The sequence below is a fragment of the Eumetopias jubatus genome, unplaced genomic scaffold (genome assembly GCF_037043125.1).
Source record: "Eumetopias jubatus isolate StellerSeaLion01/CBP00866 unplaced genomic scaffold, mEumJub1_p1.0 scaffold_4, whole genome shotgun sequence".
Taxonomy (NCBI): Eukaryota; Metazoa; Chordata; class Mammalia; order Carnivora; family Otariidae; genus Eumetopias; species Eumetopias jubatus.
The window spans coordinates 87,136,806-87,161,094 of record NW_028274810.1 but is presented as its reverse complement, the minus strand read 5'-3'; the positions used below and the strand labels follow the sequence as shown (position 1 = coordinate 87,161,094).

General features: G+C 54.5%; 1 protein-coding gene across 4 annotated transcripts; it reads left to right on the top strand.

The window, feature by feature from the left end:
- ZDHHC18 (zDHHC palmitoyltransferase 18) lies at positions 1 to 22,916 on the top strand. 4 transcript variants are annotated; one of them, XM_088022546.1, is made up of 9 exons: positions 1 to 416; positions 4,631 to 4,791; positions 14,107 to 14,256; positions 15,767 to 15,904; positions 16,018 to 16,066; positions 16,606 to 16,708; positions 18,137 to 18,249; positions 19,139 to 19,238; positions 22,503 to 22,916. In XM_088022546.1, the coding sequence occupies exons 1-9, from the start codon at positions 100 to 102 to the stop codon at positions 22,569 to 22,571; spliced, it is 1,200 nt and encodes a 399-aa protein (XP_087878672.1). In that variant the 5' UTR covers positions 1 to 99; the 3' UTR covers positions 22,572 to 22,916. The 4 variants fall into 4 exon arrangements, with proteins under 4 accessions (XP_087878672.1, XP_087878671.1, XP_087878673.1 ...); XM_088022545.1 differs by lacking the exon at positions 22,503 to 22,916 and adding an exon at positions 22,178 to 22,496; XM_088022547.1 differs by lacking the exon at positions 22,503 to 22,916 and adding an exon at positions 21,523 to 22,122.
- The last annotated feature ends 1,373 nt before the right edge of the window (positions 22,917 to 24,289 follow it).

Genomic DNA, 24,289 nt, shown 5'->3' with positions numbered 1-24,289 from the left:
ACCGCCACCGCCACCAGCACCACCTCCGCTGCTCGGCCCCGGTCCCGGTGCGGCCCGGCCGGCCCGCGGGGCGCCGAGCCGAGGCCCGCGGCCGGCCGCATGAAGGACTGCGAGTACCAGCAGATCAGCCCCGGGGCCGCCCCGCCGCCCGCCTCCCCTGGGGCGCGCCGCCCCGGCCCCGCCGCGCCCCCCGGCCCGGGCCCCGGGCCCCCGCCGCCCGCCGCTGCGCCCCGCTGGAGTAGCAGCGGCAGCGGCAGCGGGAGCATCGGCCGCCGCCCGCGGCGCAAGTGGGAGGTGTTCCCGGGCCGCAACCGCTTCTACTGCGGCGGCCGCCTCATGCTGGCCGGCCACGGCGGCGTCTTCGCGCTCACGTTGCTGCTCATCCTCACCACCACCGTCCTCTTCTTCGTCTTCGAGTGAGTCCCGCGGCGCCCCCGGCCCCGCCCCCTCGGCCGCCCCGTCCCCTCCGGTCCCCTCCGCCCCCTGCTGCGCACCCCACCTGCGCGGGTCCTGCGTGGGCACTCCAGCCCCTCTGGGCCCCCGCTGGGCCGCCGCTCCTCTCCCACGTCCCCCGGCGCTCCACCCTTCCCTGCACCTGCCAGGCACCCTCCCCTCCCAGCTCCCCCGGGGCCTGCGTCCTCCGCCCTCCGCCCGGGATCTGCCCCCAGGCCTTCCCAGTCTCCTGGCCTATCTCTCCTCTGCCCTCCGGAGCCCTCTCCACCTACCCACCCCCATCCTCCGCCCATCCCGATGCCCCATCCTCTGTGGCCCGCCCCCCCATCCTTCCCTGCCTTTCCCTGGCACCCAGCCTGTGCCAGGAGCACCGCCCTCCATGGCCTTCACAGCCCCACCCTCTGTGCCCTCTCAGAACCTGGCTCAGGCCTCCCGGACCTCCTTGCCCACTACCACCCCCTCAGCTTCTTTCCGACCCCTCGAGGCGTCTTTGTTTTCTGTCCCTTCCAGATAACTTCTGGATTTCTTCCGTGTCCTTTGGCTTTATGCTCCCCATTACAAATCTGGCTGCCTTTGGGCCCCGTCTGGGATCCCCTGTTATCTCTCTAGCACAGACCTTTCCCCCTTGCTTTCCCCTCAGTCTTTCTCCCTCTTAGGCCCTCAGGCAATCTTCCCAAACAGCTCTGGGTCTCTCAGGCCTCCCTCCTCTCTCCAACACCTTCCTTAGCTTCCCCAGCACCTCTCAGCCTTCCCTCAGACTCCGCCAAGCCCCTGCCCCCCACCTCTGACCTCCTGGTTTTCTTTGCCTTCTCAACATTCTGGAGCATACCCGGGCCTGTCCCACAGCAGGAACAGCCGCAGGGCCTTGTTATTTCTCCAGAGTCCAGAGTGCTTTGGTGTGACAGGTTTTATTTGCCCCCTTGGGGGCTTTTGATCCCCAGTGACCCAGGATTGGTCCACACAGTATCTCCATTTTCTGGTTGGAAGAGGGGATGCTTGTCACTTCTCAGGGTCGCATTTTTGTATTGGAAGTTTTCCAGCTTGGAAAACTTGGGTCTCTAGCTTGAGCCATCTGCTGTGTGAGTCTTTTGCACACACACTCACACCTCCCCTCCTAGTTCAGTCCATCCTTTGTGGTCTTCCCTAACTGTGGTGTAGTGAACAACTCCTCTGGAGCCAACAGACCTGGTTCTAGCCCCAGCCCCAGCCCGCACCACCTGCAGACTGCATGACCTCGGGGCAGTCCCTTCACCTCAGAGCCCCAGTGCCCTCATCTATAAAATGGGGTTTATAATAGGTCATCATGAAGGTGGCACAAGGTCATGTATGTAAGCTTTTAATCAGGAACAAGCACTTAATGCTGGATGCTGCTGTTAGCTGTTGGCTTCACCATAAAGCACTTCCTAAGGGCCTTTGGCCACACTGAGACTTCCACAAAGACACCACCCCCTTTCCAGCTGCCAGATCATGTATCTGCAACCCTGGGTTTCCCCTTGAAGCAAGGTGAGGACTTCCTACGAATTAGCTTCTCCCTTTCCCCCTTCCTTTCTGAGTCAGGGTGGGTAAGAAGTTCCAGGATAATATAACAAGCAGAGAAGCTTTGGGGAACCCCCAGCCTCCAGCATGTTCCCTGGGCGGAGTTGCAGATCCATCTCACTGGGCTGACCCACATAAGTGTTTTGAAAGTTCCTTTTCCAGTAGCCCCGGGGCTGCAGCCTGGGCAGGAGGAAGTTGACCCCTGTGACCCTGCAGCATGGGGTTCAGTTCAGAAGCGGGATTTTCTGGGCTCCGTGGGTATCTTGACTGGTGACAGATTTGTCCCCCAGAGAAGGGAGAAAGGAGGACTTCTGGGCTTGGGAGGGCTTGTGAATCATCTCGCCTTGTCTCTGCTCTTCCTCACTTGGGCTGGTGGAGTTGGCAGGAGGGTTTGGGTTTGGGCTGAGAGCTCCCCTGAGTCTCAACTGGGGTGAAACCTCAGTAGGGACCCGACACGGGGAAACACTGGAGAGCGAGCGAGCTCACATTCTCCCGTTGCTCTGGGGAAAGAGAGAGTGGCTCTCTAGGGCTTTTTCTTGCTGAGAAGGGTTTTGCTTCATTGTTTGGTTTGGTGGATTATTGCACAGGGCTGTCAGCAGGGTGCCTGGCTTCTGTCCCACTTCCCATGCCACACGGAGACCAGAGTGCCCCTTTAATTCTAAGTCAGATCCCAGCCCCCCAGCCCCCCCCCCGGCTCTCCCGAATAAGAGCCAGCGCCCTGATAATGGGCTTCCTTCCTGTCCCTCTCCTCCCACCCCCCCACCTCCCCGTGCATCCTCCTCCAGACATACTGGCCTCCTTGCACACTCCTGCCTCAGGGCCTTCGCACTGATTGGAATACCCTTCCTTTAGCTGGTCTCAGGGCTCCCTCCCTCACTTTTCCTCCCTCACTTTTCTTCCCTCCTTCCCTGACTGTCAACATAAACTAGTCCCCTCCCTCCTATTCCTCTCCCCTGACTGCTGGTTCTCTGGAAGCACTTGCCACCATCTGAACATACTGGTGCATACGTTCTGCTAGTTTGTTGCCTGTCTCAGTTCTCCTCACTGTTATGTCTCCAGTGCCTGGAACAGGGCCTGGTGTGTAGTAGGCACTCAATACAGTAAATATTTGTTGTAGAGAGTATTTGCTGAGGGCCTGGACGCCCCAGTCCTGTCGTTGGCTGGCTAGGCGATCTGGGATGTAGCTGTGGGCCTCAGAGTCCCCCTCTACAAAATCAGGAAGCCAGGACTTGGTGTTTCTGAGGGTTCTACAAGTCTCAGACTTGCAAGTCCCCATCCCGCAAAGAGTCTGGCTGTCCACGAACTGGCTGTTTGTCATGTGGGTGACACAGAGAGCCCAGCTTTGTTTGAGGCTCGGACCTAGCAACCACTGAGGTGTTTGGAGCAGAATGTGTGGTCCCGTTGGAGCCCTTGGTCTTGGCAGCCTCTGCTCTTCAAGGGAAGGGCCTCTCTGGAGGCCAGAGCCTCTGGCAGTGGAGGCTCTGGGAGGAGCATGCGGGTGTCCACAGGTCTGCCTTCTGCAGCTGTGCCAGCTCCTTGGCTGATTCTGGCCTCCCAAGTAGCAACTCCTCCCCCCATCAGGTGGCCCTCTCACTCCGGGAGGGAAGACAGCAGACCACAGCAGTTAATCATGTGGGCCGGCTTCAGAGTCAGCCCGTGCATAGGCTGTTCTCCAAACCAGCTAGGCTCGGGCCCCTGAATGCACTGACTTGGGATGCCAGCCCTTGGATGACAGTGGCAGTGACTGGACCATGCTCTTCCACCTAACCCCCTTCACCTGGCTGACACTTTTCATTCCTCAGATTTTAGCTTAGGCATTATCTCCTTCAGCCAGACTTGCTGACTGTTCGGCTGTCTTCCTCTTTCCCGTGTTAGCACACACAGCCCTGTGTGGCTCCTGTCTGTCCACAGGTCTGTTTTCCCCACCAGACCAGAGCCTCATGGCGGGTGGGGAACAACGCTCGTGTTCACTGCTGTTTGGGGAAGGTGTTGCCTGGCGTATGTAAGACCTCACTAAATATTCGTGGAGTGAGTGAGTGAGTGAACATTTTCATGGATGGTCAACTCACGTGAGTTGGTAGTGGCTGCCTGAAGCTTTGTGTTTGGAAGGATTCTGAGGCTGCAGCTAAGTGCAGGGGTTAAGAATGCTGGGATCTAGGGCGCCTGGATGGCTCAGTTGGTTAAGCGACTGCCTTCGGCTCAGGTCATGATCCAGGAGTCCCTGGATCGAGTCCCGCATCAGGCTCCCTGCTCGGCAGAGAGTCTGCTTCTCCCTCTGACCCTCCCCCCCCCATGTGCTCTCTCTCTCTCTCATTCTGTCTCAAATAAATAAATTTTAAAAAAATCTAAAAAAAAAAATGCTGGGATCTAGATTCCTCTCCTTAGCTCATTTAAAAAAAAAAAGTGCTGGGATCTATTGATCATGTCTGCTATTGGCTCAGAGGGAAAGCGCAAGGATCAATTAGTGATGGCTGCCCGAGGCCCTGGCCCAGGAGCTGTGCCTCTTCCTCAGGGAAAGGCTCTCTGCACGAACAGGAATGCGGGGTGTTTCTGGGATGACAACACCTGCCTGGTGCTGTAGCCCTGTGCCGCAGGGGGCTCTCTGGGTATCTGCTCATCTCTTCCCCCCCCCCCCCCGCAGCTGCCCCTTCCTGGCCCGCCAGCTGACCCTCGCCATCCCCATCATCGCTGCCATCCTGTTCTTCTTCGTCATGAGCTGCCTGCTGCGGACCAGCTTCACCGACCCCGGGATCCTGCCCCGGGCCACCGTCTGTGAGGCAGCCGCGCTGGAGAAACAGATCGGTGAGGCTCCTTCTCGGGCTGAAGCTGTGTCTGCCAGCTCCGCGCTCCTTGATTTGAGAGGAGGCCTGAGTTTCTCTTCCCACACCTTGCCAGACCCTGGGGGCACGGCAGTAAGTAAGGCCGGCTGGAGCGGACACCAGAGTGGGAACACGTGATGAACCAGGGAGCAGCCGAGCAAGCAAGAGATGCTGGCAAATGAAGGCTGTGGTGGCCGCCAGCTTAGTACTGAACACTCGCGGGGGGCCAGGCGGGCTTTTCACCTCTTTACATGCATGATCTTATTTCATCCCCCAGTAATCCCATGAGACAAGGACTGTTGTTATTCTCCTTTTACTGGTTACATTGAGTCTCAGAGGAGCAAAGTAAGTGGCCCAAGATCACCCAGTAGGCGGAAGAGCTGGGATGAGATCTCATACAGTCTGACCAGAGTCTCTGCCCTTAAACATTCGTGTATTTACTCATTCTCTCATCAGACATTCGTTGAACCCCTGTTATGTGCCAGGCACTTTTCTAGGTGCTGACGATACAATAGTGAACAGATAGGACAATAATCCCCTGCCCTCTTGGAGCTGACGTTCCAGCAGGAGGAGAAGGACCGTCAATAATTAAACATCTGGGATGTCAAAGGGGAAAACAGGGAGGAAGGATGAGAGCTGGGGGAGGGTATATGGTTTTAAATAGGGTGGTCAGGGAAGGCTTTGTGAAGGAGGTGACTTCTGAGCAAAGAAGTGAAGATGGGAAGAGATGAGGAATTGAGCTGTGCGGGTATCTGGAGGAAGAGCACAGTAGGTGTGGGGAGTGGGCTTGTTTAGAGTAGGTGATCTGGGAAGGCTTCTAGGAGGAGGTGGTCCTTGAGAGGAGCCCTGAATGATGTGATGGGAGCCAGTAATATGCAATCCAGAAATAGTAAAAGCGAAAGCCTGGAATGGTGAACAAGCTGGCATGTTTAAGGAACAGCGGGAAGGCCAGTGTGGCTAGAAAGAACCTGTGCTCCCAGGCACCACAGACAGCCCTTGATTCCTCCCAGACCAGTGTGGGTCCCCCTGGGAGGCCGGGTGCTGGGGCCAGCGTCTTAATCTCAGCTTGCTCCACCCCAGCTCCTTCCTGGGGAGAAGTGACGTGGCTGTTTGCACACCTCAGGGGTTTCCGGTCCGTGGTCAGTTCCTTCCCCTAACAGAGTGGCTTTCAGACAGGCTTTTAAACATCTAACTGGCCTTGAAGAGAACCGGTAGCCTGTAAATGTCAGAGCCTGCTGCATCCATCACTGGAAGTCGGTCCACTGACTCTTTGGAGCGACTCAGGAGGGTGGGCAGGAAGGGGGAGGATATTCTCTTGCTCTTTGTTCTTGGTCTCATTCCTCTGCCTAGGCCTGTCCTCGGCCACGCCCTCGGTTGCTGTCTTCCTCTGCCTGCCGCCAGCTTCCTCCCCGCTTGTAACCCTGGGCGGCTCACCGCTTGGCCTCCTAGACCCGACTCTGCTCCTTCGGAATCCTGCAGTCTGACCCGGGCAGTCCACCTGACAACGGGGGAGGCCTGGTGGCAGCCCGTTTCTCCTCCCTCCAAGCTGGGGCTAATCGTGGGCAGGATTATGATCCAGCTCAGCCTGAGCTTGGAAATCTGGCCGCCTGGAATCCTCTGGCCCCCTGTGAGCAGTGTGGGTAATAATGACAACCGTAATCCCCCATGTTCGGGGAGCGCTTGACTGTGTACTGAGTGCTTCCCATCCGTTATCCCCACAAAACCTCCCCACAGCCCCGCTGCATTCGTGCAGAAACTGAGGTAGATGAACACACGGCCAGGGAGTGGAGGCATGGAGATGGACTGTGCCTTGACTCCCAAACCCCTTGCTTTCTCTTCTGAGATGGCCACAGGGACACGTCTCTGGTCTTCAGTGGCCACACTGTCTTCATTCTTATGTCTCAACCCAGGTACTCTGTACTCTGAGATGCTTTCATGACCCCAGTTGGGCCAGACCTTCCATGACACACTCCCAGAGCTCCTCGTCCTTCTTTTTTTGGCCCCGTGCTGCACGGTGATTGTTAACAAAGTTGTTGGTCAGGCCCAGCAGCCTCTCCTGGACAGTGAGGGTCTTGTTCACCTAGTCTGCTGCTTGAGGGTCCGGGGATGTTGGCTGAATGGATGAGCCTCTGTAGAGGCCCTCCTTGCTGTCCCCAGGTGACCGATGGAGAGATAGTTGGAACTTCTCCCAATTAGGCATTATGGCTTTAGTCACTTGTGTGTTAATTCTATATGCTGACTCCTGAGTACAGGCAGAGGAGGTAGGAGGCCAAAACCAAATCTGATGTGGCCCCTGCCTTCGGGCAGTTTCCAGGCTAGCTCAGTCCACCGCGGCGTGTGACCACACCTGCAGGGGTGACCAGCTGCCCCAGGGACGAGTAGGCTTTGGAAGAGAATCAGAGAAACCAGGAGCATCTTCTGCCTGGAAGAGGTGGAGAGGCTTCACGGAGAGATGCCTTGAGCCAAAGCTTAAGGTTTGGGTGGAGTTCAAGCATGGGAATATGTGTGAAGGGAGCCCTCCCCGCAGGTGGAACAGAGGAGGAGAAGACCGAGGGGGAAGGAGCAGGGACAGGCATGGAACCCTGAGCAGGCCATATCAGCTGGAACAGGAGGAGTACTTCAGAGAATTAGAGAAATTCTGGTTGGTGAATGGGGTGGAATTCACTAGTCACTTGGGGCCCTAAATGTCAGGGTTGGAGACTTCCCTTTGAGAACAGCTGCCATGCCTGGAAAGTGACATCGTTGAGGCCTTTGAACTCTGAAACTTGAACAGGAGCCAGATTTGAGGGTGGGGCCAGGAGGTTTCTAATCAGGGTGAAATATATTTTCTCGAAAAGGACTAAGGTCACTGAGCCTTTTTGAGAAGGCTGGGGACCAGCTTCGAGGTGGATGGTGCTGTTCATATAAACACGAACTGATGATTACCGGGGCCCATGCAGACTGTGGGCTTCTCACTTCGGCCCCGTAGGCCAGCAGCTCCAGCCCAACAGGCTCTAGCCCAAGGCTGCCACCCTGCAAGGACCATCTGAGGTGGGCTGACCAGCTCCTTCCAGTCTCGTGTCCTGGGAAACCCCTCAGTCATAGGCAAACCAAGGCGGTTGGTCACCCTGGTCTGAGATCTTGACTTGTCAGCTGGTGAGCCATGCAGCTGGGTCTCCCTACAGGGCCATACAGAGTCCAGACACTCTGGGAAGTTGGAAAAGAGGTAAGGGGTGCCAATATTGCCCCCAAGAGGCTCCCAGTCTGATGGGAGACAATAGAAAAATCCAGATCAGAGCGACAGACACTGACCTAGACGCGTTTACAGCTCACAGAACAGACATAAGGCTGCCTCTCCCATCGCCACCACCCAGCAGGTCACAGACTGCAGCCTGTCTGTGCCCAGAGTGTCTCCCCGTAGGTCCTTCTGAAGCCCACCACCCTAGGGCAGACCTGCCCCATTTGCTACCTGCATTGGCTCTGCCGACCAGGCACCAGCACCTGGCCTCTCCCTGCAATCACAGTTGTCTCTCTAAGACCCTGATGTGGCCCTAGCCCTCCCTGGCTTAGGATTTGGGTGATTCCCTTGTGGCCTCAGCAGCATTTCCTGAAGTTCGGTCATTTGGGTCCAGCCTTTATGATGTTTACACTTTCTGCATCTCACCTTGTACCTTCATTTCCTTAGTATTTTCCTTTAAGCGTTTCGTTTTTAAATATATCTTACAAAGAAAGTTTGTATCACCCTTGTAAGTGGAGAGCCTCTTACTCCGAATAGAAGATAATCATCAAAACAAAACAACGTTACAGATTCTTGGTGGTTACACTTGCCTGCAGAAATAGTCACTTTAAGGCCTGATCACAGCTATTAGGTATTAGAAGCCAAGCGTTTTCCCCTTGATGGAGTCAAAGACTTGAAAGAAAATTGAAAAGGACTAACTTTCTGATCCCATGAATCAATGTTACTTAGTCTTGTGGCCAGGAAACAGATCATCTTCCACCTTCCTGAAACTTGCCCGCAGAGGTGCACTTGCTTGCAAGCTCAAGGCCAACCCCAGCCTACCTGCCCCCGCCCCCTGGAGCCCCCAGCCACGCTGTGCGCGTTCATGCCTCTGTGCCTTTGCTTTGTTCACACAGCCCCCTCTACTGCTGTCCCTCTCCCTGGTGAGCGGGACGGCTCATTCCTCCTGATCCAGCTTAATTGTGCTTCACCTTTTGTTGCTTCCTTGAATGCCGCCTCCAGCCCCGACCCCACACATTCCTCCTGGGATCGAGTATAGACGCCAGTCATACCATTAATCCTCAAGCTGTGGGTTAGGCCTTTCTATCTCTCATTCCCATCACTATCTTACAAGTCTCAGATGGTTATTACCGAGTGAGGAACTAAGGCTCAGAGAGGTTAGGCAGCTTCCTCAAAGTCACAAGCCAACAAGTGGCCAGGCCAGGTTTCAAAATGAGATCAGGCTGTGGCCCCAGAGTCACCAGACTTGACCCATAGTGCCTCTTACATGGACTCGGTGATTATCCACTGCACCCGCTCCCTCCACCCTAAGGCCAAGCTCTTCCTGTGTCCTCAGTCCTGTCCCTCAGCTGGTAGGTGGTGGGTGCTCCATAAGCCTCTGGCATGAACAGAAATGGTCAGGTGGGGGTTACAGTGACCCACGGCCTGGGCACCGTGGCCGACCTTGCACTGACCTAGAAGCTGGAGAGACCACAGCCCTGCCACTGTTTCCTCCACAGGTGGGGGCAATGGAAGGCCAACAGTCAGGACCCAGCAAGGCGTGTGGCGATCCCGGCCTTCCCTCACTAAAGCCTGCTTGGTAGCTCATGCCAGCCTCTGGGGCGTTCCCCGCCAGCCACAGGGCTTCAGTCACAGACCCAGCCATCTGGCTCTGACTGCAGAATGCTGGCCTGCTCCCCTCCCTGGGCTGTGGTTGCTGTGGAGAGACCCATAGTATGGCCCTTGGTGAGGGAGGAAGTGTGGGGAGATTCATTTGCTTCTCACAGGTGTTCAGGGGGAAGAGCCTTGCCCCTCATTACCACATCCCCAGGGGCTTTAGAGCCCCAGCTACGTGCCTGGGGGCAGCAGGAAGGCCTTGCTAGCAGGAGAGGCCTTTTTACTTCTTGTGGGAAAACCCGAAGCAGAAAGCATTGCAGTAGATCTTAGATTCCCTTAGGGCAGAAATAGCATCTCTTATCACTCTTTCTTCCTTCTTTTCCTTTTTTTTTTTTTTAAGATTTTATTTATTTATTTGACAGAGAGAGAGAGAGACAGCACAAGTAAGCAGAGCAGTAGACAGAGGGAGAGGGAGAAGCAGGCTCCCCGACTTGGGACTCTATCCCAGGACCCTGGGATCATGACCTGAGCCGAAGGCAGACGTTCAACCAACTGAGCCACCCAGGCGCCCCTCTTCCTTCTTTTCTTCAACAGATATTTTCTAGACTAGGTGAACAAAGCAAATGTGGTTTTTTGTCTTGTTTAAAGGAAGCACTAGGCCCAACGTGGGGCTTGAACTCATAACCCCGGGATCAAGAGTTGGACACTCTCCTGACTGAGCCAGCCAGGCACTGCCCCTTCCCCCCGTTTTTTCCTAATTTTTATTTTTAACTTACGTTTAAATTTTATTTTTTTTATATATGTTTTCTCATTTGTAAACTGAAGAGGTTAGAAGAGAAGCAGGCAGTGAAGGGACAATTTTCAAGTGTTCACTCTGTGCTAGGGGCTGTGTTATATGTTCTTTGAGGTTCTTTCCAGCTCTTGGACTGTGCCACTGGCAGAAATAAGGAAGCAGGCAGGGTTAAATAACACTCACTGTGACACTTTAAATTTTAAAAAAGACCTCAAACCCAAGTTTTTGGAAACTTGGGTTCACATCTAGGTTCTGCCACTTCCTAGCTGGGAGTGGCCTCGAACACCTCACTTCACCTCACTGAAAAGTCTCCTTAACTGTGACCTAGAGGTGGTAATGATAGCCTTAACCTCCTGGGATGTTCTCAGGGTTCAAGAAGATAATGTATGCAACGTGCTCAGCATATAGTCGACGCTCAGTGAAGTGTTTCCTCTTGCTTGTCTCTTCCTTTCTTTCTCTTTATAATTCTGTGCGCTTCTTGAGCGTTTACTTTGTGCCACTTAATGTATATTAACTCATTTAACCCTCACAACAACCCTATGATGGGGGTACCGTTATTATCCCCATTTCAGTGATCAAGGAGACAGAGGCACAGAGAGATTAAATGATTTGCCTGGTCGGACATCTAGCGTATGCTGTCGTTAGGAGAAGCCCAGCTAGTAAGAGGTGGAGCCGGGAGGATTCATGCTCCATTCTACCCATTCCTTCCATCTTACAGGTGAGAAAACCGAGGCTCAGAGAAGTTCACTTGACTTCAGCAAGTCTGGCAAAACCAGGTTTCAGAGTGTGTCCACTGACCTCACACCCCCTGCCCTTTACCCTGCTGCCGGTTTTAAAGAAGAAACGTTGGGGTGCTGAGCTCCATTTTAAACACAAGGTGGTTGGGGTGATGGTGAACAGCCTAGCAAGAGTCTGTTTGGTAACTGGAATGTGAGACCCAAGTCCGTTTGCTTCATTGGTGCATGCCAGGCGCCTAGAATAGTGTCTGGCACCTGGTAGGCACTCCGTAGGTTATTGTTGGAGGCACATGGCCAAACTGGAGATGCTATCTGGGGAGTGGATTCAGTAGAAGCAACAGCTGGGAACATTGCTAAGGGCTGGGGATCACAAGCAGCCTCATGGGACTGTCAATTCTGTCCAGGAAGGAGCCACTGCTTTGGGGACTCTGATCCTTTGTGGCCTGGGGGACCAAGAGGCTCACTGGGTAGAATTGTGGGCTTTTGCATATGGCAGACCCGGGTTCGGATTCCTGTTCACCTGCATCTGAGCTTCAAGACCTCGGACAAGTTACTTAAACCTCTTTTTGTTAAGTTTTCACTGAAGAATAATGGGCTTACAAGATGTGTACAAATCGTAAGTGTTCTGTTTGTTGAGTGTTCACAAACCAATCACACACATATAATCGGCACCCAGATCAAGAAACACTATATGAGCAGTGTCCCAGGACCCTCCCTCCCCCTTGTACATGTCAGGTCTGTTTCTGGATTCTCTTTTCTGTTCCATTGATCAGCATTTCTACCCTTGCACCCAAACCAGGCCTTCTTAAGTACTAGAGCTTTATCATTAGTCTTGAGATCTAGTCATGTGAGTCCTTTAGCTTTTTCCTTGAAGAATGCCTTGGCTATTCATGGCTCTTTGCATTTCTGTATAAATTTTAGATTGAATTTGTCAATTTCATCTCCCCCCAAAATCATACTGGGATTTTTTTTTTTTTTAAGATTTTATTTATTGGGCGCCTGGGTGGCTCAGTTGGTTACGCGACTGCCTTCGGCTCAGGTCATGATCCTGGAGTCCCGGGATCGAGTCCCGCATCGGGCTCCCTGCTCAGCGGGGGATCTGCTTCTCCCTCTGACCCTCTTCCCTCTCGTGCTATCTCTCATTCTCTCTCTCTCTCTCAAATAAATAAATAAAATCTTTGGGGGAAAAAAGATTTTATTTATTTATTTGACACAGAGAGACACAGCAAAAGAGGGAACACAAGCCGGGGCAGAGGGAGAGGGAGAAGCAGGCTTCCCGCGGAGCAGGGAGCCCAATGCGGGGCTCGATCCCAGGACCCTGGGATCATGACCTGAGCCAAAGGCAGATACTTAATGACTGAGCCACCCAGGCGCCCCCCTACTGGGATTTTTGACTCGAATTATGTTGATGTACAGATTGATTTAGGGAGAATAAATCCTTTTCTAATGCTGAGTCTTTTAATCTGTGAATACAATATATTTTTGCATTTCTTTTCCTCTTAAAATTTCTATTATGAAAAATTTCAAACATACAGAAAAGTGGGAAAATACAATGAATTTCTACATGTTCACTGTCTAGATTAAATAGTTATTAGTGTCTCTTATTTATACCGTGTATACTTATAATTTCTTTCTTTTCTCTTTAATTTTTTTAACGATTTTATTTTTAAGGAATCTCTACACCCAACATGGGGCTAGAACTCACAATCCCGAGATCAAGAGTCACATGCCCTTCTGACTGAGCCGGCCAGACGCCCCTATGCTTATAGTTTGTAAACCATTTCATAGTAAATTATAGACATTATAGACACTTTATCCATAAATACTTCAACATGTGTCTTCAAAATCTAAAGACAGCCGGGGCGCCTGGGTGGCTCAGTCGTTAAGTGTCTGCCTTCGGCTCAGGTCATGATCCCAGGGTCCTGGGATCGAGCCCCGCATCGGGCTCCCTGCTCAGTGGGGAGCCTGCTTCTCCCTCTCCTGCTCCCCCGCTTGTGTTCCCTCTCTCGCTGTCTCTCTGTCAAATAAATAAATAAAATCTTTAAAAGAAAAATAAATCAAATCAAATCTAAAGACAGCCTCCTGCATGACCACAATCCCATTATTACAGCTAGGAAAATTAATAGCTCCCAAATTTCTAACCTATATTCCTTTTTCCCCAGTTTCCCACCAAATGTCTTTCTTGTTGCTGTGTTTTGTTTTGCTTTTCAAAACGGGCTCCAATCTAAGATCATGCATTGCATTTGTTCATGTCTCTTTTTTTTTTTTTTTTTTTTAAGATTTTATTTATTTGACAGAGAGAGACACAGCGAGAGAGGGAACACAAGCAAGGGGAGTGGGAGAGGGAGAAGCAGGCTTCCCGAGGAGCAGGGAGCCCGATGCGGGGCTCGATCCCAGGACCCTGGGATCATGACCTGAGCCGAAGGCAGACGCTTAACGACTGAGCCACCCAGGCGCCCCTTGTTCATGTCTCTTAATTTAGAGCCATCTCCCTCTCTTTGTAAGTGACATTGATTTTGTTAGAGATCAGGCCAGTGGTCTTGTAGGCATCCCACATTCTGGATCTGATTGCGTTCTCATAGTGTTGTTTACTTTGTCCTTCCATCTCCTGAACCTCCTGGAAACTGGAACTTAGCTTGAGCTTGACTAGATTCAGATAAACCTCCCTAAGTCTTCCCAGGGTCTCCTTCTCAAAGTTGTACACGACCAGCGGGGTGTGAGCCAGTGTGTAAAGCTTTAGCACAGGGCTTGGCACACAGCAAGTTTCGGTAGGCGGTAGCAGATCCTCATAGTTGTCCCCGCCTTGGGCCTGTGTTTTATCCCAGTGGCTTATTCCCAGGAAGCGGTTTCCTGAAAGCTTCTCTTGTCCCTGCTAGGGAGCAGTGGCTTCTCCCCAGGTGGGGCTCTTGGCTCCAGGCTCGAAGATCCCCCATCTCCCTCTCCTCCCGCCCTCAGATAACACAGGCAGTTCCACATACCGGCCACCCCCTCGGACCCGGGAGGTGATGATCAACGGGCAGATGGTCAAGTTGAAGTACTGCTTCACCTGCAAGATGTTTCGGCCACCACGGACCTCACACTGCAGTGTCTGTGACAACTGTGTGGGTAAGTGGGAGGCAGCAGGGAGTGATGCAGGGAGCCCTGGAGACAGGGGAGTCACTCATGGGGATGGGGCTGTGTCTGAATCAGCCAGAGCTGGGCAGGAAGTCTGCTTCACCCAAATTTGCTCGGACCAAGGAGGGGCTATAGGGAGAGGCGCAGAGTGTGACCAGTGCTATCTTGGCTTCAGCCCAGGATTGGTAGATCCCTTTCCCCCAGCTCTGAAGTATGGGGCAGATACAGAGAGGCCCTGGACCCTTCTTCCAGGCCTCAGCCTGGTTCTCAGTAGGTCCAAGTTTCCAGGAACCAGAGACTGGAGCAATAACATTCTAGATACATTTGGGCCAGAAAGAGAATGATTTATCATCCAGTGGCCCAGGGCCAGCTATACTGAATGACTTTGGTCTGATTCCCAGGGTTTGGGAGGGACAAGAATCTGGGAACAGAGGAGTTCAAGCTGGTAAGGTGAAGAGGATGTAGCCAGGATTGGAAACTAAGCTCCTGACCCACAATTGCAATGGTTGCTGGGGAACCAGAGACTGTTTTGTCTCCTCTTCTGGCTCACCAGAGGCCAGACAGCCCTGATGGGGACTGAGGGTGTGCCCCTGGGAGGGTGTCATAAGGGAAATGCTATGTAAGAGGACCCAGGTAAGCTGAGCCATGGTGACTGTGCATGGTCCCCAGGTAGTGAGCTCATCACACTACCTCAGCACTCCCCGAGTGAGAGAGCAGCAGGGGATACCCATGACAGTGGGCAGGGAAGTGGGTGACTCAGTGTTATTCATCCCTGAGGATCCACACCCCCCCCCGCCCCGCCCTGTGAAGAGTGCTGGCCATGGTGTGAGGCCTGCAATGGGCTTGTGATCCGTATTCTCACAGAGGACTTTCCTTATCAGTCTGGGTGTGATCCGGGCCTTTCATGCCAGCTCTCCGCAAGTGACAGAGCAGCCCAGCCCCTCCCTGGGCCTCTAGTTCTAGAGCAAGGAATGGGGATCCTTGGTGGTTGGCATGTGGCCAGGGTCATAGGCCAGGCAACAAGTACTTCTTTTGTGGATCTTTATACCAGGCACTGCTGGACCCTTAGGGTTCAGCTCAGTGTGAGGCCAAAACAGGCCCCCTCGTGGAGTTTACAGTTGAGCCGGGGTCCTTGGCCAGGCCGCTAGTTATTAATAACTATGTAACACATGGGCGAAGAGCTGCAGAAGATAAGGAACGGGGCAGATAACAGAGGGCCCTCACCTTGTCTGGGATCAGAGGCTTTCTTAAGGAAGTGGCTTTGCAGCTGAGACATGAAGGGGGAATTACCTTTAACCAGGTGAAGAGACAGCGAATGTGAGGCAGTAGGAACCTGTGCACAAAGGTCCAGAAGCAGGGAGCGTCCGAGGAACTGTGAGTGGGTGGGTGAGTGCAGAGAGCATGGCGGGGAGGAAAGCCCCAGCCGTGGCGTGAGGCCTCTGAACACCTGCGCTGGTCGCAGGCCAGGCACACTAATCCATCGCCCCTGGCCCTTTTCCAGAACGGTTTGACCATCACTGTCCTTGGGTGGGCAACTGTGTGGGGAGACGGAACTACCGCTTCTTCTACGCGTTTATTCTCTCCCTCTCGTTCCTGACGGCCTTCATCTTCGCCTGTGTGGTCACCCACCTGACGCTGCGTGAGTTGGGGTGGGGGTCGGGCAAGCAGGATGGGGGGGCCAGGAAGCTCAAGTCAGGGGGCTGTGGTCACTCTCCCTCCGAGCTGTCCCCTGTCCTGTTTTTTCTTGCCCAGGCTCTCAGGGAAGCAACTTTCTCTCCACTCTGAAGGAGACACCAGCAAGATATCCTTTGTCATTTGGTGGATGCCCTGGTGGGAGCAAGGCCCCCCTTCACTGGGGTGGGGCCCACGCCTCCTATAAACAGAGGGGAATGGTGTAGAGCCAGTGTTTGTCCTCAAGAATAATCCGCTGCACCAGCTGCTTCTGTTCCCGCCCGGGCTAGAACTGATCCTGAGTGGCCTGAGCAGGGGGCTGGGGTGGCCAAGAACTCTCACGAGTCCTGCAGTCCCTGTCTTCCCTTAAGACACCAAGCTCCCTGGACCATGTCCTGTATGGGGTTCTGGGTGCCTGGAATCCTCATTTCCCTCTACTGTCCATCACCCGTCCTGCTCTTGAAGGGGGCTCCCAAGCCCTCCTTAGGGCCCAGGAGGTGATCCTGCTGAGAAGTGGTGAGTGGGCCACAGGAAGGTTACAAACTCCCTTCCTTTCTGAGGAAATAGCTCATGGAAGGATAGGTGAGAAAGGCAGAGCGTGGCAAGCTCCCAGGCTCAAGGGAGGCTCCCGGCCCTGTCCCCGTGTGCATCCTTGACCACCGTGCTCACTGTGCTGGAGTTGGTGATCTGCTTCTTCTCCATCTGGTCCATCCTGGGCCTCTCAGGGTTTCATACTTACCTCGTCGCCTCCAACCTGACAACTAACGAAGACGTGAGTAAGGCTGGAGCCACCCCTTATACCCTGGGCAGGGTCCTGGGAGGGAGGCAGGGCTGAGGGAGGCTGGAGCAGCCACAGTGCAGCCTGACTCTCGGCTGCTGGGGTAACACGGGTGGAGACATTGCCTTCCAGCGCTCACGGCTTGGCCCTGGGAGACCCAGTGCAGGCTTCTAAGCCCCCCGCATGCCTCGGCCCCTCGGCACGGGCTTTCTCGCTAACCCAGAGGCAGTGCTGCACCATAAGCCATTACATTAGCCAGCGTGTGACTGTTTCCAGAGTTCTTTTGGGGTCCTTTTGCCAACTCTGAAGCAGAAGGGAAAGGGATGCTTTTCTCCCGTTCGATGGCTGAGTGAACCCCAAGGTCACACAGCTGGAAAGGGACAGAGCCAGGGCTGTGGCTGGAAGCCACGGCTAAGCTTGCTGCGCCCCCCACCACACTACACTCGGAGATTGTCAGGGTGTCCCCAGGCTCCCTTACTGAGGGTACAGCGGGGATAGGACCGGGAGGCTGTCCGGCAGCCCTCCACCAGCAAGCGTTGTTTGAGCACCCCCTGTGTGCCCAGCCCATGGGCCAGACCGGACCTCCCCTTTCTGTTCTCGCAAACAATAAGGAAGCACACGAGAGCATCTGTGCCTCGGCCGCCATCACATATGCTCAGAGGCCCACGACCAACAGAAAGCACATTTTTTGACCTCAGCCTCTCATTCCAGGAGACAAAACTTAGCACTCATGTTGGGGTATCATGTGTTGGATGATTGGTACAGAGCAGAAATGACATCAGCCAGCATCTCCCAAGGCGGTTTCATGGGTGCTAGTTCTTCAGCATGTTAGTAGGGGTTAGGTAAAAAGATGTGTGGTGGCCAAGTAAGTTTGGAAAACTCTGGGTCAAAGTCAAGCAGGTATCCTTCCTTGCTAAACTCCCCGGTGCCTTTGATAGCTGACTTCACAGATCTAGAGATGGGCAGGATTTCATCGAATGCTCCACTGATGGTGTCAGAGTTCCCTATTTTTCAAATGAGGACTGAGATTCAGAGAAGTGGCCTCCCCCAGGGTCGTCAGTGTGTCGGTGGCAGGGCCAGGGTTCACAGCCAGAACAGCCTGAGCCCTGTCCCCTTGCACGACCTTCACTCGTAGGTGGCTGGCCAGAGGAGAGAGGATGCACCCAAAAGGTTGCCTTTGGAGGCTTCTCTGGTTGGGCTCTGTTTTCTGTCCTGATGAGGGCTTCTTCCTCTTTGCCAGGCCCCCCCACATCCAGCAGTCCCCCATACTCGCTGAATAGCCTGGGATAAAGACACATCCCCTCCAATAGTCTATCCAGAATTGGTTTCAGAATTCACCAGTTTTTCCCAGCCTCTAGACCTCCCTCCTAAAAAATGGAAGCAAAGGGAGGTACCTGACTCAGACCTCCTTCCTGCTGGCAGATCAAAGGCTCGTGGTCCAGCAAGAGGGGCGGTGAGGCCTCCATCAATCCCTACAGCCATAAAAGTGTTATCACCAACTGCTGTGCTGTGCTCTGCGGCCCCCTACCTCCCAGGTAAGCCAGGGGTAGCGGCGAGACGTCCCAGGGCCTGGCCTGGCTAGTGCAGGGCAGCCCGGTGAGTCCACACCTCTCAAAGAGGTTCTGGAAGCAGCAGACCTCTCCTCACACCACGGAGACCCTCTGCCCACCATCCCCTGCAGAGTGTACTCAAGGCGTTTGTCACATAAAAGAATTTTGTGTAATTGTTAATAACATATGCTCATTGTAGAAAAAAAAATAAGTACAAAATATTAAGAGTATTAGATATCACCTGTAATCTTATTCCCCAGGGATCACCACAGTTAATGTTTTGGCCACGCTTGAGCAACTCTGCCCTTCTGGTGTTGATGGCCTGATGGGGTGTGGCCTCCATCCTCCCTCCTGGAGGGAGAGCCCTGGTGGCTCAGACCTGCAGGGAAGTGCCCCCTGTCTGCACACCAGGGGGCGCCAGAGCACCAGAACAGCTGTTAAATTGCCGTGGACTCTGCGGGAACCGCACACTGTCTATGCCCACCCCACCAGCTTCTCCTGCCTGATATGCCCGTCATGCTTGCCATGGGGGTGGGGGTGGGTGACAGTGGGCATCGCACTATTTCCGAACGCCCTTTCATCCTGCTCTTCCCTTCCCCACAGCCTGGCTCTGTGGCAGCCAGACAGCAAAATGGGCCGCTTTGAATTAACAATGAATAAATCCAGTGGCCAAAACCAGCTGTCCAGAGTGCAGAGCGGGCCCTTCTGGAAGGGAAGGGTCTTGGGCCCCCGACTGGAGATCAACTCCCCTTTCTCAGGGTTTCTAGGACTGGGTCTTTCCTTGGCTGGGAAATGGCCTGTGCCATTCGCCCCCTGGCCTGGATCACTGGTGTCGGGCGGGGGCCCTCACGTGTCCCCTCTTGTGTTCTGAAAGCCTGATTGACCGAAGGGGATTTGTGCAGTCTGACACCGTGTTGCCCTCGCCCGTCAGAAGCGATGAGCCAGCCTGCGGAGCCAAGCCCGACGCCAGCATGGTAGGAGGCCACCCCTGAACTGGGCTCAGTACTTGCCACCTGCTGGCCTGTCCACCCCTCTGCACTCACCTGCCGCCCTCCACACCTGCCGGGATCCTCCCCATTCCATCCACGGGAAGCAGAGCCACCAAAGACTCTTTCGTATTTATTTCCCACCCTGCGTGGCTTTCCCCACACCTCCGTGGCTGTACCCTCTGCTCCCCAAACCCAAGTTCCCGCAGCCTTGGGCCCTAGATCCCCCCAGCTGATCAGTGGCAGGAGTGACAGGAGGGAGAAGCCAGGGCCCCCGAGGCCGCGAGGGGACCATGCCAAGTCTCTGCCTGTGCCAGGGCAAGCCCTGTGTGAGTGAGGGTGCCGACTGAGTGCGATGCCTCCCAGGTGGGGGAGCTGCTGGGCTCTGCTCAGCCCGGGTCCTGGGGGTGAAGCAGGGCCCATGAGCATGAGCATTCGGCTCTGGACAGCAGTCTGTAGGAGAGGATGCCTCCTCCGTGGGCTGCTTTGGTTTGTGGGCTCCTTCATTCTCTTTGTGATGATCATTGCTCTTCCATTTTTGTTCTTGTTTTTTGTATGGGGTTGGCCAATAGGATAGAGCTGGGGTTCCAGATAGAAAGGGCAGAGGTGGGGGCGGGTGGGGGACAGCCTGTGTCAGAGGAAGCTACCCAAGACCTCAGCTCCTGCATGATTCCTGGGCAGCACACTAGGAAGTGGGGGCCTTGCCCCCTCGCTACCCATGGAGGGTTCTCTAAGGGATCCCAGTCTGGCCCCCCACCTCTCTCCCAAGTCCGGTCTTGGGCTGGGCGGGTTACACTCATGCTGGCAATACTTGAAACGGGTTTATTAATGCTGGGTATTTTGCACAATTTTATAGACCTCTTTTCTACATAGCATTTTTTAAATGGAAGAAGAAAAAAAAGTCAGCCACATTGCTCTCTGTGTAGTGCCAGGTTAAGGATTATCAGAAGGCAAGTTGGTTTTAATAAATTTATAAGAGAACTTCTGGCTGGGGAGTGAGAGAGAGAGAGAGTGTGTGTGTGTGTGTGTGTTCGCATGTGCCCTTGTACGAATGTGGCTGGCTCCCACTTCCTGACATGCCCTGGGCTGCCCCTCTCCCCGTCATCCCCCTCGGGTGTCAGCCAGCAGCAGCAGGAGCAGCCTGAGCTGTGGCCACAGGGAGCCCGTGCCTTGATCACGAGACCACTGGGTTGCCACTGCAGCTCAGCCCCCATCCGCCTGCCTTTCCTTTCCTCGGACATTAGGAAGCCTGGGACCTGCCCAGACAGGCTGAGGCTGGGCGTGGCGGATGGGGTAATGGCTGGGGGGAGCGGCTGCCATTCTACAAGTCACACTCTCTCCTCTGGGCTCTGAGTATGCGACCTAGTGCCAGTGGCTAGAGGACAGGGAGTCTCTGCCAACTGGAAGACTCCGTCCAGAGAAAAGGGAGGAAAGAGCAGGGTGGTCCAAGAGGCGAGTGAAGGTCGGCCTAAATCTGGGCCAGAAACTCAAAGGATGTCCCTTCTCTGCTGGAAACTGTAGCTTCTTGTCAAAATAGGAAATTGTTCTATCCCCCTCCTCGGCCCTTCAGGGGGCCTGAAGCCCCGGGAAAGCATCTTGCCCTTCCTTGCTGCAGAGGCTGGTGGGTCAGAGGCAGCTGAGAAAGGGCAGTCCCAGAGGGTCCCTTCTGGGAGAAGCAGCTCTGCCCTAGTGTCAGGACCCTGGGCCATGCTACAGCGGTACTGGGAAGTGGGGAGGGAGTTGGCTAGAGGAGGGGACTCCCACCTGCCTTTTATTTAAGCCAGTATTCTTGTTCCTGCTTGTAATAAAATTTTTGTTTTTAAGAGTTGATTTGCTTTGGTTTGGTTTTTGTTTGCTCTTTCTTTGCTGAGGCTCCAACTGGCAGCCCTCTGTTCTTTCAGCCAAACTTGGTCTTTCCTGGGGAGGCAGGAGGCAGGAAGCCCGGTGATGTGGCTAACGTTCTCCTCTCCTGGCTGAGTGTGTGTGCTGGAGGCCGAGCAAGGGGGTGAGGCCCCCGTGAGCGTGTAAGAAGAGGCCACCCTGTCCCCTCTTTGTCCCCACTTTCCCCTGCCTCAGGGACTTAGAGACTCCCAAGTTCTCTTTCCTTGCTGTGTTTCTGACCCCCCAGGGACTGCCCAGCTAAGAAAAGGTTTCTGAGACAGTAGATTCCAGTTTGTGAGCCAGAGCCTCCCTGGCCCCCAGCCCCACCTGGGCAGCAGGGCCCAGCCAGACAACTCATAACCCTGGCCCGCCTCTCTGGTATCTCCCCCAGGAGGACACCTGTCAGGATTTTGCCATCTCCTGCACAGCCTGAGGGGAGCTAACAGGCCTCTTTGCAGAGGGTTAGCTGGTAAGACCGTACCTCCCCTGTCAGCCAGCACTGCCCGCTCCCCTCACACACCATCTCATGCTCATCGCATGCCTTGCCAACCCCATGGAGCCCATTCATCTGTCTGGTGTGTGGTGTGGTGTGTGTGCTGGCGGTGGTAGGGCCGCCAGGGCTTCCCCCCCAAACAGAAGGATCGGGGCATGAGGGCAGGGCTAAGAGCCCAGCCCTGCTCTGGACTGAGGAAGTAGCTTCACGCAGAGCAGCTCTCCCACTGGAGCAGGAGGTGAAGGGCGAGGCTGAGGAGAGGGAGGCGTACATGCTCTGAGCGGCTTGGGCCTGTTCTGGTGGTGGCCCGGTGTGCAGGAGCCCTCGGTCACCAACACTTGGGTCCTGGCTTTCTGTCCCTGCTGAGCTCTCACCCGCCCGTTTTCTCTCCTGCTTCGTTGCCTGCCGCCCAAGCCTCGGCCCTTCTGTGGGGGAAGAGGCAGGTGCTGGGGTAGCACCTGTCCCCGCCAGCGCCCCTGTAGGCCTCCTCTCTCCTCCCCATCCCGCTAACCCTGTCTCTTCTCCTTCTTTGCCGTCCTGCTGGGATCTCCAGTGTGTGCGGGGGCTTAAGGACCTCCTGAGGACCGCTGCCCTCTGCCTCTCCAGGAGCGGCCTGAGGGGCGCCAGGCACCCGGCACCTCCACCTGCCTAACCTGTGGCCCACCTGCCACCGTCTGTGCCTACAGGGTCTGCCCCCAAGCCTGCCCCCCACGTATGCTCTCCAGAGCCCCCCCACAGGGGGCAGGGGCTGGCCTCTTTGCCCCCACCCCCACTCCATGCCAGCCAGAGTGTAGAAAGCCATAACGCAGCTGCCAGCACAATGATACAATACTATGCTGAAACTTGACCCCTTTTCCACTTCCCGTCCCCTTCCCCAGATCCGTAAGGTGTCAAGACTCTTCAGGAATCTGGCCTTACAGCCTGCCCCCTCCCAGAATCAGGCATAGCCATAGTGGAGCTGAGCAGGTTTCTTCAGGAGCCTCTGGGGTGTTGGTGGTTGATGACGCTGCTGAACAAGTTTGGTGACTGTTCTAAGCACAACCGGTTTGACACTGTTCCCACGGCCCCTCCGTCCCCACTACCCCAAGTACCGAAGATGCAAGGAGGATGCTTGTGCCCTTTGCCCCAGGCGCTGAGGGACTGAGCTAGCTCTGACAGCCCCACATTCTTCAGAGGAACTAAAGGAAACTGCACTGGGCCTAGGAAATCGGCTGAGTCCACGGCCGGGGGCTGCTTGTCTGCTGTCCTGTACCTTTTTTAACCGAAATAAAGATTTCCCTCTTCTTGCCATATCCTTGGCTGTCTGGTGCCACCTTTACTTGGGGTCCAGGGGTGAGGCCTGTGATGAGTGTGCAGAACATCTGGCTTACCCTCACCGCCAGCTTTGTTCTAGTTGGTCAGTGCCATTCCGGAGATTTAAAGATTTATTTACTGAGTGAGTGGCGGGGTGGTGGGGGAGGCGGAGGGAGAGGATCTTAAAGCAGACTCCCTGCTGAGCGCAGAGCCTGATGTAGGGCTCTGATCCATGAGATCGTGACCTGAGCCGCAACCAAGAGTCCGTCGCTTAACCGACTGAGCCACCCAGGTGCCCCCGTTCTGGAGATTTAAAAGAAAAGGCACAGTGAAGCCAGAAGTGACACCGGAAGTGTCCTCTTCGCTCTGCTCTTCTAGAACTGGTCTCAGTGCTGGAGACTTTCAAGCCTTAGCTGACCTCAACTCTGAAAAGTCCCACCAAGATGGAACTGTCACCCCTTGAACTGAACCCAGTCCAGGTTAACGATCTCATGGACCTTTCCCTCCCCGCAGCTGCTGCCCCACACTGAGATACACGCACTATATGCCAAGAGCTCACAAATAATTTCGGCAGCCATTTAGCAAGCGCTAGCCGAGGGCCAGGCCCATTTTCTCACCTAAACCTATGAGGAAGGTGATGTCAGCTTTTTTACAGATGAGGGAACTGAGGCACAAGGAAGGCACAGGAGTTGCGCAGGGTCTCCCAACTGATAAAGCAGCAAATCTAGGATTTGAACCCAATCCCTGCCATAACCTCTGACCCTTCTGCACTACCCAAGGAATGAATAGGGCTGCTTCAGGAGGAGGGGACCTCAGAGGGAAAACCCAGCTAGAGGCTGTTGTTCATAGCTATCAGAGGGCTTAGAGGTGATCTGTGCTGGCCTCCTTGTATTGATGGGGAAACTGAGGCTCAGAGGCAGAAAGGGACCCTCCCCTTCCCCTGAAAGTCTTTAAAACAGATTTGGGATGCAGTCCCATAGGCTGACATTCCCAATCCCTTTCCACTAAGTGCACACTGTATCCTAGACTGGACTGGTCTAGGAGATGTGGGATACTCTAAACAACAGTGCCTTGAGGAGAAAAAGACGGGATAGCTGAGTCACTTAAAAGTAATCTAATATTCCCTCCCAAAGGCAACTAGTAGGGTGAGCCCTTGGCTGGATAACTGAACTCTTGTTTACAACTAACCAGGGGGAGAGGTGTCATAACCTTCCTCCAGTCATTTGATCATTCCAAGACTGGAAAAAGTTTCATAGGAAGTTCTTCCTGGATTCTTTCTTTTTTTTTTTTTAAGATTTTATTTATTTATTTGACAGAGAGACACAGCGAGAGAGGGAACACAGCAGGGGGAGTGAGAGAGGGAGAAGCGGGC

Coding starts and splice junctions, on each gene's coding strand:
- ZDHHC18 (XM_088022545.1), top strand. CDS start 100: ATGAAGGACTGCGAGTACCAGCAGATCAGCCCCGGGGCCGCCCCGCCG. Junction 16,709..18,136: donor ACCTGACAACTAACGAAGAC/GTGAGTAAGGCT, acceptor TCCTGCTGGCAG/ATCAAAGGCTCGTGGTCCAG. Junction 19,239..22,177: donor CCAAGCCCGACGCCAGCATG/GTAGGAGGCCAC, acceptor TGGGATCTCCAG/TGTGTGCGGGGGCTTAAGGA.